Raw genomic sequence first — 13,341 nt, 5'->3', positions numbered from 1 at the left:
ATGATTGTACAATGTTCAGCACCGTTCGTGACTCCTCAGATACTGAAGCAGTCCATGTCCAAATGCAGCAAGACCTGCACAATATCTAGGCTTGGGCTGACAAGTGATAAGTAACATTCACGCCACATGAGTCAGGCAATGACCATCTCCAACAAGAGAGAATCTAGCCATTGCCCTTTGACATTCAATGGTATTACCATCACTGAATCCTCCATTATCAACATCCTGGGGGTTACCATCGACCAGAAACTGAACTGGACTAGCCATATAAATAATGTGGCTACAAGAGCAGGTCAGAGGCTAGGAATCCTGCAGTGAATAACTCACCCCATGACTCCCCAAAGCCTGTCCAGCATCTACAAGGCAGAAGTCAGGAGTGTGACGGAATACTCTCCGCTTGCCTGGATGGGTGCAGCTCCCACAACACTCAAGAAGCCTGATACCATCCAGGACAAAGCAGCCCGCTTGATTGGCATCCCATCCACAAACATTCATTTCCTCCACAGGCACAGTGGCAGCAGTGTGTACCATCTACAAGATGCACTGCAGAAACTCACCAAGGTTCCTTAGGCAGCGCCTTCCAAACCCACAACCACTACCATCTAGAAGGACAAGGGCAGCAGATACATGGGAACACCACCGCCTGGAAGTTCCCCTCCAAGTCACTCACCACCCTGGCTTGGAACTATTTTTACGTTCCTTCACTATCACTGGGTCAAAATCCGGAACTCCCTTCCTAACAGCACTGTGGGTGTACCTACACCACATGGACTGCAGCAGTTCAAGAAGGCAGCTCACCACCACCTTCTCAAGGGCAATTAGGGATGTTAATAAAAATGTTGGTCTAACCGGTGATGCCCACATTCCGTAAATGAATAAAATAAAAACTACCAAGCGGTCAGGTGACCTTTGCTTATTCAACACAGACTATCAAGACTCTGGAAAGTTCTGAATTGAAAAACTATGGGTGGGGGCCTCCCTCTGGAATGAACATACCAATATCAATCTTATCCTTGGAATTCAGACCTGCCGTTGTTCAAAGTGTACTCAAAACAATGTGTTGAGGAACAAAGGGTCTAGTGAGAATGAGGAGATTAAAATAAGTGATACTAGTAAAGAAAAAGTACAGGAGAAATTAATGGGACAAATGCCCTGGTCCTATTGCTGACTTTCTTTCCAGATTCACCTGCTCCACCTCTGAAACAGCATAAATTCCATCACATTTCTACCTCTCTTTAGATCTGAAGAAGGGTCGTACAGACTCAAAACATTAACTCGGTTTCTCTCTCCACAGATGCTGTCAGACATGCTGAGTTTTTCCAGCATTTTCAGTTTTTATTTCAGATTTCCAGCATCTGCAGTATTTTGCTAATATCTTAATGCCCTGGGCCTGTTGGTCTGCAACCAAGGGTTCTAGAAGAGATGGCTACAGAGATAGTGGTTGCACTGGCTGTGATTTTCCAAAATTCCCTCAATTCTGGAATGATCTCAGTGGACTGGAAGGTAGCAAATGCAGCAAGGAGGGAGCAAACGAATCACAGGATTGTTACAGTGCAGGACATTTGGTCCATTGTTACAGCACCAGCTCTCCGAATGAGCAATTCACTTAGTGCCATCCTCCTGCCTTGTCCCCGTAACAATGCACACTCTTTCTTTTCAGACAACAGTCTAATTCCTTTTTGTATCGTCCAATTGAACCTGCCTCCACCACAATTCCAGACCTAACCACTTGCTGCGTGAAATGTTTTTTCTCATATCGCCGTTACTTCTTTACCAATTACTTTAAATCGGTGCCCTCTCATTCTTGATCCTTTCACGAGTGGGAACAGTTTCTCCCTGTCTACTCTGTCCAGGTCCCTCATGGTTTTGAACACTTCTATCAAATCTCGCCTTAGCCTTCTCTTCTCCCAGGAAAACATTCATAATTTCTTCGATCCATCTTCATAACTGAAGATCCTCATCCCTGGAACCATTCTCGTGAATCTTTTCGCACTCTCTTCAACGTCTTCACATCCTTCTTGAAATGCAACACCCAGAACTGAACGCAATACTCCAAGTGAGGCCAAACTAGGGTCTTCTAAAAGTTCAACATAACCTCCTTACTCTTGTACTCTATGTCCTGAATAATAAAGTTTAGGATACTATAAACTTTATTATCCGCACTCCCAGCCTGTCCTACCATCTTCAATGATTTATGCACATGTACACCCAGGTTCCTCAGCTCCTGCACCTCCTTTAAAATTGTGCCCTTTATTTTATATTCCCGCTCCATGTTCTTCATACCAAAATGAATCAATTCACATTTCTCTGCAAAACTACAGATCAGTTAGGCTGATATCTCCCTCTTCATGTAGCACCCACAGTTGTCTAAGGACTGCTAATGATGGCTAAATGATGCTATGATATTACAATGAGGCAAGCAGAAAAGGCCCCAAGAACTACTTCAGCCGATACAGGGACTGAACCTGCACTGTCAGCTTTATTGATCACCACGCTCTGCCATCTGAGCTAACTGGTCTTACTTAGGCTCCATCAGAAAAATGCTGGAACCATTATAACGAAGAGTTAAGAGGGCACTTACATGATCTATCCTCAGCACTCTCCTACACACTGCCCTCATTGACATCATCTGAAGTTACAGCATTAGTTTTCACATGTACTCTGAAGACACTCAGCTCTACCTCAACACGACCTCTTTCAACTCCTCCACTTTTACTAAACTATCACACTGATTATCTGACATTCAGTACTGGATGAGCAGAAATTTACTACAATTAAATATTGGGAAGACTGAAGCCATTGTTTCCGGTCCGCACTCCAAATTCCATTCCCTAGCTCCTGACTTCATCCCTCTCCCTGGCAACTGTCTGAGGTTAAGCAAATTTATTTGCAACCTTGGTATCACATTTGACCGCGAGATCAGCTTCTGACCTCATCGTTGTGCTTTCCCTAAGACCACAGATTTCTACCCCCATAACGTCACCCAACTTCACCACTGTCGCAGCTAATCTGCTGCCGAAACCCTCATTCATACCTTTGTTATCTCTAGACCTGACTGCTTCAATGCACCCCGGCTGGTTTCCCACATTTTATCCTCTGTAAACTTGAGATCACCCAAAGTTCTGCTACCTGTGTCTTAACTCGCAGCAAATTCTGTTTCTCTATCAGAAATAAAAACAGAAAATGCTGGAAATACTCAGCAGACTGGCAAAATCTGTGGAGAGAGAAAGAGTTAACATTCAAAGTCATTAAATTTGTTTCTTTTTCTACAGATGCTGCCAGGCCCTGTTGAGCAGTTCAAGCATTATCTGTTTTTATTTCAGGTTTTCAGCATCTGTAGTATTTTGCTTTTGTTCCCATTACCCTATCATCCCTTGTGCTCACTGACCTACATTGGCTCCTAGTCAAGCAACATCGTGAATTTAAAATATTCAAACTTGTTTTCAAATCCCACCCTGGCCTCGCTCCCCTCACAAAGTCTGTAACTGATATAGATAACTTATATGAGTGGACAAGAAGGTGGCAGATGGTATCTACGTGGGAAAGTGCAAGGTTATTCACTTTGGTAGCAAGAATAAAAACAGAATATTTTTAAATGGTGAGAAATCGTTAAACGTTGGTGTTCAAAGGGATTTGGGTGTCCTTGCACACAAAACACAAAGGTAGCACGCAGGTACAGCAAGCAATTAGAAGGCAAATAGTATAATGGTCTTTATTATTAAGGGGGGGTGTCAGAGTACAAGAGTAAGGAAATCTTGCTGCAATTGTTGAGACCACATCTGGAGTAATGGGTACAGTTTTGGTCTCCATGCCCAAGGGAAGATATAATCACCTTAGAAGGGATGCAATGAAGGTTCACTGGATTAATTCCTGGGATGAGAGGGCTGTCCTATAAGGAGTGATAGAGTAGAATGTACCCATATTCTCTGGGATTTAGAAGAATGAGAGGTGATCTAATTGAAACATACAAAATTTCTAAGAGTGCTTGGCAGGGTAGATGCTGAGATGATGCTTCCCCTGACTGGAGAGTCTAGAACTAGGGGCATAGTCTCAGGATAAGGGGTCAGCTGAGATGAGCAATTTTTTTCACTCAGATGGTTGTGAGGATCTTTGGAACTCTATCCTGAGGGCTGTGGATATCAATCACTGAGTATATTAAGGTTGAGATCAATAAATATTTGAACTAAGTGAAGCAAGGAATATGGGAATTGGGCAGGAAAGTAGAGTTGAGGTTGAAGGCTAGTGATGATCTTACCGAATGTCTAATGGCCAACTTGCCCTATTTCTTATATTCATCTAACACTCAGTAATCAGCATAAAAAGTAATTAATTAATTCATCTCACCAGCACAATATCGCCATTCTACAGTTAAAACACCAAGCAGTCAAGATCCCACCCATTCTTGCTTTAGCTACATTTCATTCAACTAGGTCAGTCTATATAGACCCCAGACAAGTTCCTTCTCAGCCCTCTCCTGATCTAAATATCACACTAATAAATCTTACCTTCTGCACTACTGGATCTTCTCTTACTATTCTATGGAAAGGTACAGTAATAAATGGTTAGTTTGCTGAATTGTATGGATGGTTTAGAAAAAAACATGCGGAATGACTTAGCCCTAAACATTCACTCCCTCCACCACTGATGCAAAGTGGCAGCCGTGTACACCATCTACAAGATACACTGCAGCAGCTCACCAAGGCTCCAGCAGCACATTCCAAATCCACGAGCTCCTACCGCCTAGAAGGACAAGGGCAGCAAATGCATGGGAACACCAAGTCACACACCATCCTTTTGGAACTATATCGTCATTCCTTCACTGTTGCTGGGTCAAAAATCTTGGATCTCCCTCCCTCACAGCACTGTGGTTTACCTTCACCAGATGGGCTGCAGTGGTTCAAGAATGCAGCCCACCACCACCTTCAAGGATAATTAGAGATGGCAATAAATGCTGACCTTGCCAGCAATGCTCACATCTCAGCTACAAAAAAAAATTCTTGCTAGGAAAAAAATGGCTTACAGCAGTATTCTACATCAGTATTATTTTAAAATTTCAGCCACCCCAAGAGGTGGATTATTAGCAGACAGCTCATGCTGCACACAATCAAAACACCATCTCATACCAAATATGGAGGCTTCCTACCTTCTTAACATACCAATCCCCTATTTGTCCTGACAGGTCCAGAATTTCACAATTCCCACAAGGGGGTTATATCGTTATGAATTAACCTTTAAAGCCCCTTAAAATCAAAATCCCTTCCAAATAAAAGAGTCAGTCAATAATCCTGACTTCAGCAACTGACATGTAACGAAATATACAAGAGAAAATGAGCTCGTGTGAACAGAACACAGAGCAAGAGAATTTGATTGACTGCCTTAGCTGGTATAGACCCTGGTTCCCCAACAGTCACAAAATCTAGATATTAGAAAAAGAATTGTAAATCAGTTTATTTTATTTGTTCTGATGCTTGGTTTACATTTATAAAGTATGACCTACCTGTGTGGGTGGACAGTTGTTGTAGAAATACCTGGACTTCAGTTTGGGCCAACAAATCCTTACAAGACTCCTCTCTTCCCAAGTTGCAAAACTGCATAAACTGCTCAACAGCCTCTTCAAATGTGACAGCCGCACAAGCAGATTCATTTTCCTCCATCTGGTTTGCTGCTTCTACATAAATGATCAAATTTTTAAAAAATAAGTAACTGCTGCACTTTCAACTCATTTTGTATGAAAGAGGATGTCAGCTATTCAGCAGGTCTGTACCTTGGAACACTGGGTCTGCCGCTGTTGCTGAGCAACGTCTACTGATAAAATCGGCTGCTTTAAAGTTTTTATTTTTCTTTAGGTAGTCAGTTGGAAACTTGTTCCTTCTATCGGGAATACTGGGATCAGCTCCAAACTGCAGAAGGAGATGCACATCTTCAGTCTGAACTACAATAAAAACAGCAAGGGATTGGAAAAACTTAGCATTTCTGAAATATTGCCTTTGGATTCTGGAAAATAAGCAAATTCTTCAACTGCATCTAGCAGGAAAAAGGAATGTACCATTATCAACTGGAACTCATTTAATCCTTTGCAATTATAGCTGCCAAAATTAATTTCACTCAATTCCTTGAATTTTTGATACGCATTAAGGTTAGTGCTAAAGAACAGGACTATTCTATTTCAAATGCCCTATGAGGCCAGTTGAGGCAATGCACAGCAGGTAAAAGCTCCCTCTCTTTTGCCCTAACAACTTACTTCAGTACCAAGCTCAAAGGAGCAGCCCAAGACAATTTTTCCATTTTTTTATACTATCCATCCTGTGATCTCCATGACTGATACTGCCAACAAGTACCAACTTAGGGGAAGTTTTGTGCTGTAGGCCCATGCTCATTAGGAGAGTGCCCAAACTCAACTCATATAGCACTAACAGCCAGCAGGAGATTTTAATCCATCAGTGTTGGTTTGATCTGAACCCAGGTACCAGAGATCAAAGGGCATTATATAGGCATTATATAGGATTACACAGGATATATAGCAATTGGGTCAAACCAGTGGATGCCGGTGTTTATGCTTCATTCGAGCTTCCTCCCATCTTTCCTCATTTAAATCTATCATTGTAAGCCCCTATTCCCTTCTCCCTCCTACGCTTATCTAGCTTCCCTTTAAATGCATCTATACTGTTCACTTCAACCACTCCTTGTGGTTACGAGTTCCACATTCTTACCACTCTGAGTAAAGAATTGCTTCTGAATTACCTACTGGATTTCTCAGTGACTATCTTATATTAATGGCCTCTAATTACGCTCTTTCCCACAAGAGGAAACATTCTGTCTGTATCCACTCTTATCAAGACCTTTCATAATTTTAAAAGATCCCTATTAGGTTATCTCTCAGCCTTCTTTTTTCAAGAGATTAAACATCCAGCCTGTTGATCTTTTCCTGACTCTAATTGACAGTTCCCTACATAGAATCCCTTAGAAAGATATTTTCTGTTTAATGGTCTTAAAGTCATAAAATTCTGATGAACAAGGCCAATTAATTTATTCATAAAATAGAACTGAATGTGTATTTTTCCCCTGTCAGGCTATGGATTAAACTCTTGATGTTGCTCTTCAGAGAAGATGGTTTAAATAATACCGAAGTGCCCACACACATATTGCATAAGGCCAATTTGAATAAAAATAAGCTCACCTTTAACATCAGGTTAAAGACTTTCACTTGAATTTACTAATAAGTTACCAAGGATGAAGGACTTCAGTTACGTGAAAAGACTGGAGGGGCGAAGATTATTCTTCTTAGAACAGAGAAGTTTAGGGAAGATTTAATAGTTCCTTTAAAAATAATAACAGGGTTTGACAGAGCAAATAAGGAGAAACTATTACCACTGGCAGAAAGTTGGTAACCAGAAGACACAGATTTAAATTAATTAGTAAAAGAAGCAAAGATGAAATAGGGGAATTATTTTTATGCAGTTATGGTGATCTGGAATGCGCTGCCTGAAAGAGTGGAAGCAGATTCAATCATAACTTTGAAGAGGGAATTGAATAAATAGCTGAATACAAAGTGCTGGTGGGATGGTCAAGACTATGACACACAATAAAAGCCAGCTACAAGTGCCTGATAGCCCACCACGTGGGGGAAACTGTGTCTTGGGACTCAAAGCATATAAACTTCTACTTTTATGGGAAAAAAAGAACATTTGTTGAGTGAAACCAAAGCTACTTTCACATAACAATTGCTGCTTTTAAAAGATTGGTTCTGTAGGGTCATGACAATCGGAGTTTTGCACTTAAATGGAAATTTACATTATAGCAGGGGTCCCAGTGTATTTTCAGAGGATCTTTCTAGACTGATTGTGAATGCAACAGGATTTTACAATTAGCTTCATTGTTGTGTTGCAGTTTTACTTGGGTAGATTCTTTTGGAATATGAAGTCACAGTACAGTGGATCTGTTGGTTAGAGTGGTAATTTGATTTCAGTGAGACGGAGAGAATCTAGCATTTTGTTGTAAGCTGTAAGTGAAACTGGTGCAGTATCTACTTTCTGCCACTGGGAATCACTCATGGAAATTCATTTATTTTGTAATACAGAATGTAATTAAAGTGTACTCAGAAGAAATAGGAACAAAATGCGGCCATTCCAAATCGTCATTAAAAAAACTGGTCAGGGAAGGGAATCTTGTACTCTACCCAGTCTAATCGACACACCACTCCAGAAGCACAATGTGTGACATGCTCATAATGCTCTCTGAAGCTGGTGCCTATGAAAACGTTTCCCAAGTAGTGGCACATAAGGTGCCTGTAAAACAGTATCCCAGCAGGAGTAATCGGCTTCAGTGGAGGACAGAAATTTGGAAGGTGAAAAACAGAAGTAGTCTTCATCTCACTCGCTGACGCATATTCTGTACTTATATTAAAATTCTTGTATAATTGAACGCTCCTGCTAGCCATATGCATTTGCTCAATGACACAGACATTTCTTTGTTTGTTTCTGTTTTCCCCAGTCAATTATTTACACATTTGCATTTAGCTATTTGCAAAAAGAATATTCTTACAATTTAAAAAATAGTCCACATTTTAGCTAACTTGTAGAAAGAAAGGGAAAATGCCATTAGGCATGTTAAATTTAAATCACTGGCTGAATTTCTTGGAGGTACTAGGGAAAAAGAGCAGCTCAGTCAACATTATTCACCTGCAGTTAGCACGTGTCAGTATTCTTAGCCTAGTATGTCACCAGCTTTTGAACAACAAATACTGTATACACCATAGAAACAGCTGTCACATAACTTTAAATATAGCCCTCACCATATATACCTGAACACAGCTGACAGACTGATTTTTAAAATTATCAAAGATAACTGAGAGAAAGTTTAGAAGGGTAAAATATGTGTTGATACTGCAACACCAACTGTTAACTTACATCTCCGACTATATCCATCCAACCCTATCTGCCAGGAAGCCACCACATGTAGAAGGGAGTGGCCATTTTCATCCTGTTGGTTAATCATGCCCTGTAGATATGGCTTTTGTACAAAAATCCACTTAAAAAGTTTTCTGTCATCTAAAATGTAAAGGATAGATTAGTGAATACAACATATCACAGGTGGAGAACCCAGATGTCTGGCCATCTGTTTCGACTGAAACAATTCCCAGATACCTCATAATGAATGCTTGGCTAAGCTTCAAGACTCTCAAATGCAGCAGCTCATCAGGGGTTCTGTTTTGACAACTGAGTGGATGTCTACTTTGCTTGACTGACATATTTATGTGGTTATAAGAAGTTATTTTTTCTGTGATTTCTTCTGTCAATGTCTGAATGGACAACCTTAAGAGGTGTGAAGAGGTTAAAGCTTCGTCTACTGATACTATAATGGGCCTGCCTGATTGACACTTTTAAAGGGTTGTAAGAACCGCAGTTTTTTGCAAAGATTTCTAAACGGGTGTTTTTTTTACATCAGTTGTGTTTACATCAGTTTAAAACACTTGCTTTGTTATTATACAGCTTGTTTCCGTACATGGTGCATATTGGGTCAATGGGCATGGAGGGTCATGGGGAGTGAGTGAGTGAGTGGATAAGGGCTACAGAGCCTGTTATTAATACAACTAAGACAAAGTCCCAGAGAACTGAGGCAGGCTTCTGACCAGCCTGCCTCAGCACTTGCCCCCATTCCACCCCAACCCCCCACAGCCACCTACAATCTGTTTCCTGGGTTGGCAGGCCCACCTCTATGCCATCCCCATCTCCCAGGGCAAAGGTTGAATGTCATAGACATGCCAAGTCAGGAAATTTCTGCCTCGGTGGTGAAAATTCAGCCCAGAGTATCAGCCAAGTTTATCTATGTATTTCTCTACAACAAGGCTTGAACCCACAAACTTCTGACTCAAAAGCAGGAGTGCTACTATTGAGCCAAGGCCAACACCTGCAATGGATAACTGAAACGCAATAAGTTTTTTGAAAGCAAGGTTACTTACTGGTCCTTATAGCAAGTTTGAGGATGGAATGAAGTGGGAATGGTCCAATGCTTTCAAGGTTTACACCATGAGACACTAAGGTACGCAACAGCAGCGTTATCCATCCTTTGCAATGGGTAGGTCTATGCCCATACTTCGGGGAAAAAAAGAGGAAAAAGAAGCTTTGAATATAAATCTTAAAGCAATTTTTAGACTTTGTGAAAATAGTGAAAATACTTCCAATTAAAACAGATTGAAAGAATCAGAAACAAGGTTTGTTAGAATTATTTGCCAAGGGCTTTTGAAACCCTAAATAAGTTGACTGGGGTGAGGAAAGAGGGAGGAGGTAGGAGGTGAAAATTCTAGGTACAAAAGTTAAATTTTCCTTAGCAGTTTGTCAGATGTACAGGGAAATAGCAAAGCACAATTGATTTAGAACACAATAAACGTCAGATCACGAGTTGTGAGACAAATATGAACCAAGGATTGCAAAGAGCCGTGCAAAAGGCTTGCCACACATAATACCTCGTAAGATGTGGACTCTCAGTGGCAGCTCACGGACCAATATGAAATGTCATGCGCATGTAAATATAAACATATAGAACCCCCACTTTGGTCGGAACTGCCAATTCTGAGCCAAACTGCCAAAAATTGTTCCCGTTTTGAAAAGTGCTGCCTCAGGGAGATTAAGTTCAGTTTGATACTTCAAAATAAAGACAGTTAAAAATCATTTACACATGTCCTCTCATGTGACAGCGTCACATGAGCTGGGACATGTTTTAAAAATATTTATTAATTTAATAAACCCTTCGTGAAACCTCATCCCACCCGTGGATGAGGTTTCATGAAAAATGTGAAGGCCGCCTGGGCTCTTCGCCTGCCCGCCAACCTTAAGGTTGGACTGGCGACCCTGTCAAATTGGTTAAGTGGTTTATTAATGGCCTTAACAAGTCTTTGACAGTTCGGCAGGCGCGCAGCTGACTCTGGTGCGTGCCCGCCGAACGAAAGATCGGAATGATGCGCGGTGACATTGGGATGCACGCCTGATGTCACTGCGCGTCATCTTACGGTGTGCAGGGTGGGCCAAAGAGAAAATTCTGCCCTATAATAAAGATTAAATTACCCATTGAATTGTCTTATGTCTTTTAATGCCTTCATTAAAGATTTTATTTGAAGGCCTCAGCTCCTTTCTTAAAAGCTTATGCATGAACTTGATTTTTTTCCCCCCAGAGCTGCAAGACTGTTAATCCCAATTGAATCATACAGTCTAAGCATGTGCATTGTACTTTGCTTTCCAGGATGAGACAGTGGCGTAGTGGTATTATCACTAGGCTAGTACTCCAGATACCCAAGGTAGAAACATAGAAAATAGAAGGAGTAGGTCACTCAACTCTTCGAGCCTGTTCCGCCATTCAATATGATCATGGCTGATCCTCTATCTCAACACCATAATCCTGCGCACTGCCCATACCGCTTGACGCCTTTATAGTCCAGAAATCTATTTCCTTTTTAAATATATTCAGTGACTTGGTCTCCACAGCCTTCTGTGGTAGAGAATTCCATAGGTTCACCACCCTCTCAGTGAAGAAGTTTCTCCTCATCTCAGTCCTAAATGCCCTACCCCATATCCTGAGATTGTGACCCATTGTTCTAGATCCTCAGTCAGAGAAAACATCATCCCTGCATCCAGTCTGTCCAGCCCTGTGAGAATTTTATATGTTTCAATGAGATCTCCTCTCATTCTTCTAAACTCCGGTGAATTCAGGCCTAATCGGCTCGATCTCTCCTCATATGACAAGTCTGCCATCCCAGGTGAACCATCGCTGCACTCCCTCTATGGCAATTATATCCTTTCTTAGGTAAGGAGGCCAAAACTGCACACAATACTCCAGGTGAGGTCTCACCAAGGCTCTGTATAGCTGGAGCAAAACATCCTTGCTCCTGCACTCAAGTCCTCTTGCAATGAAGGCCAACATACCATTTGTCTTCTTAACTGCTTGCTGCACTTGTATGCTTGCTTTCAGTGATCGGTGTACGAGGACACCCAGGTCCCTTTGTACATCAACATTTCCCAATCTATCACCATTTAAATAGTACTCTGCCATTCTGTTTTTCCTACCAAAGTGGATAGTTTCATACTTATCCGCATTATACTGCATCTGTCATGTATTTGCCCACCCACTCAACTTGTCTAAATCACCTTAAAGCCTTTTAACATCCTCCTCACCACTCACGTTCCCACTAAGTTTCATGGCATCAGCAAACTTGAAAATATTACATTTGGTTCCCTCATCCAAATCATTGATACATATTGTGAATAGCTGGGGCGCAAGCACTGATCCATGCAGTACACCACTAGTCTGCACCTGTCATTCCGAAAAAGACCCATTCAATCCTACTCTTGTTTCTCTGTCTGCTAACCAATTCTCAATCCATGCCTATATATTACCCCCAATCCCATGTGCTTTAATTTTGCACACTAACCTCTCATGTAGGACTTTACCAAAAGCTTTCTGAAAATCGAAATACAACCTCATCCACTGGTTCTCCCTTAACTATTCTGTTAATTACGTCCTCAAAAAACTCCAGCAGGTTTGTCAAACATGATTTCCCTTTCATAATTCCATGTTGACTTTGTCTAATCACTTTGATATTTTCTAAGTGTCCTGTTATCACATCCTTTATAATAGACTCTAGCATTTTCCCTACTAAGGATATTAGGCTAACCGGTCTGTAATTACCTGTTTTTTCCCTCCCTCCTCTTTTAAATAATGGGGTTACATGTGCCACCCTCCAATCTGCTGGGACTGTTCCAGAATCTACAGAATTTGGAAAATGACAACCAACACATCCACTATTTCCATGCCCACCACCTTTGGTACCCTGGGGTGTAGATTATCAGGCCCTGGGGGTTTATCAGCTTCCAATCCCATTAATTTCTTTAGCACTATTTTTTTTAGTCATACAAATTTTCTTAAATTCCCCCTTCTCACTAGACCCTTGATTCCCTAGTATTTCTAGGAAGTTACTTGTGTCTTCCTCCGTAAAGACAGTGCTAAAGTAGTTGTTTAATTGCTCTGCCATTTCCTTGTTCTCTATTTCCAACTGTAAGGGACCTACATTAGTCTTCATCAATCTTTTTCTTCTTACATACTTAGAGCTTTTACAGTCCTCCTTTATGTTCCTTGCAAGTTTGCTCTAATACTCTATTTTTCCCCTCTTAATCAATCTCTTTGTCGTGCTTTGCTGAATTCTAAACTGCTCCTGATCCTCAGTCTTGCTACTTTTTCTAATAACTTTATATGACTTCTTTGGATCTAATACTATCCTTAATTTCTTTTGTAAGCCATGGTTGAGTCACTTTTCCTGTTATGTTTTTGCGCCAGAAAGGAATACATAACTGT

At 41.1% G+C, this 13,341-nt stretch overlaps 1 protein-coding gene across 2 annotated transcripts in view; it reads right to left on the bottom strand.

Moving 5' to 3' along the window:
• The window catches only part of LOC144679580 (TPR and ankyrin repeat-containing protein 1-like), a 135,978-nt gene that overhangs the window by 70,329 nt on the left and 52,308 nt on the right, over positions 1-13,341 (bottom strand). For both annotated transcript variants that reach the window (XM_078540099.1, XM_078540098.1), the window contains 4 exons: positions 9,959-10,091; positions 8,907-9,047; positions 5,765-5,932; positions 5,498-5,668 (listed from right to left, as the gene is read on the bottom strand). In XM_078540099.1, the coding sequence (XP_078396225.1) occupies positions 5,498-5,668; positions 5,765-5,932; positions 8,907-9,047; positions 9,959-10,091 (613 nt within the window). The remainder of the gene's footprint in view (positions 1-5,497; positions 5,669-5,764; positions 5,933-8,906; positions 9,048-9,958; positions 10,092-13,341) is intronic.

Source organism: Cetorhinus maximus, chromosome 4 (genome assembly GCF_964194155.1).
Source record: "Cetorhinus maximus chromosome 4, sCetMax3.hap1.1, whole genome shotgun sequence".
NCBI lineage: Eukaryota > Metazoa > Chordata > Chondrichthyes > Lamniformes > Cetorhinidae > Cetorhinus > Cetorhinus maximus.
Note: the sequence above shows the minus strand (reverse complement) of the source record. Positions and strands in the feature narration are given on the sequence as shown.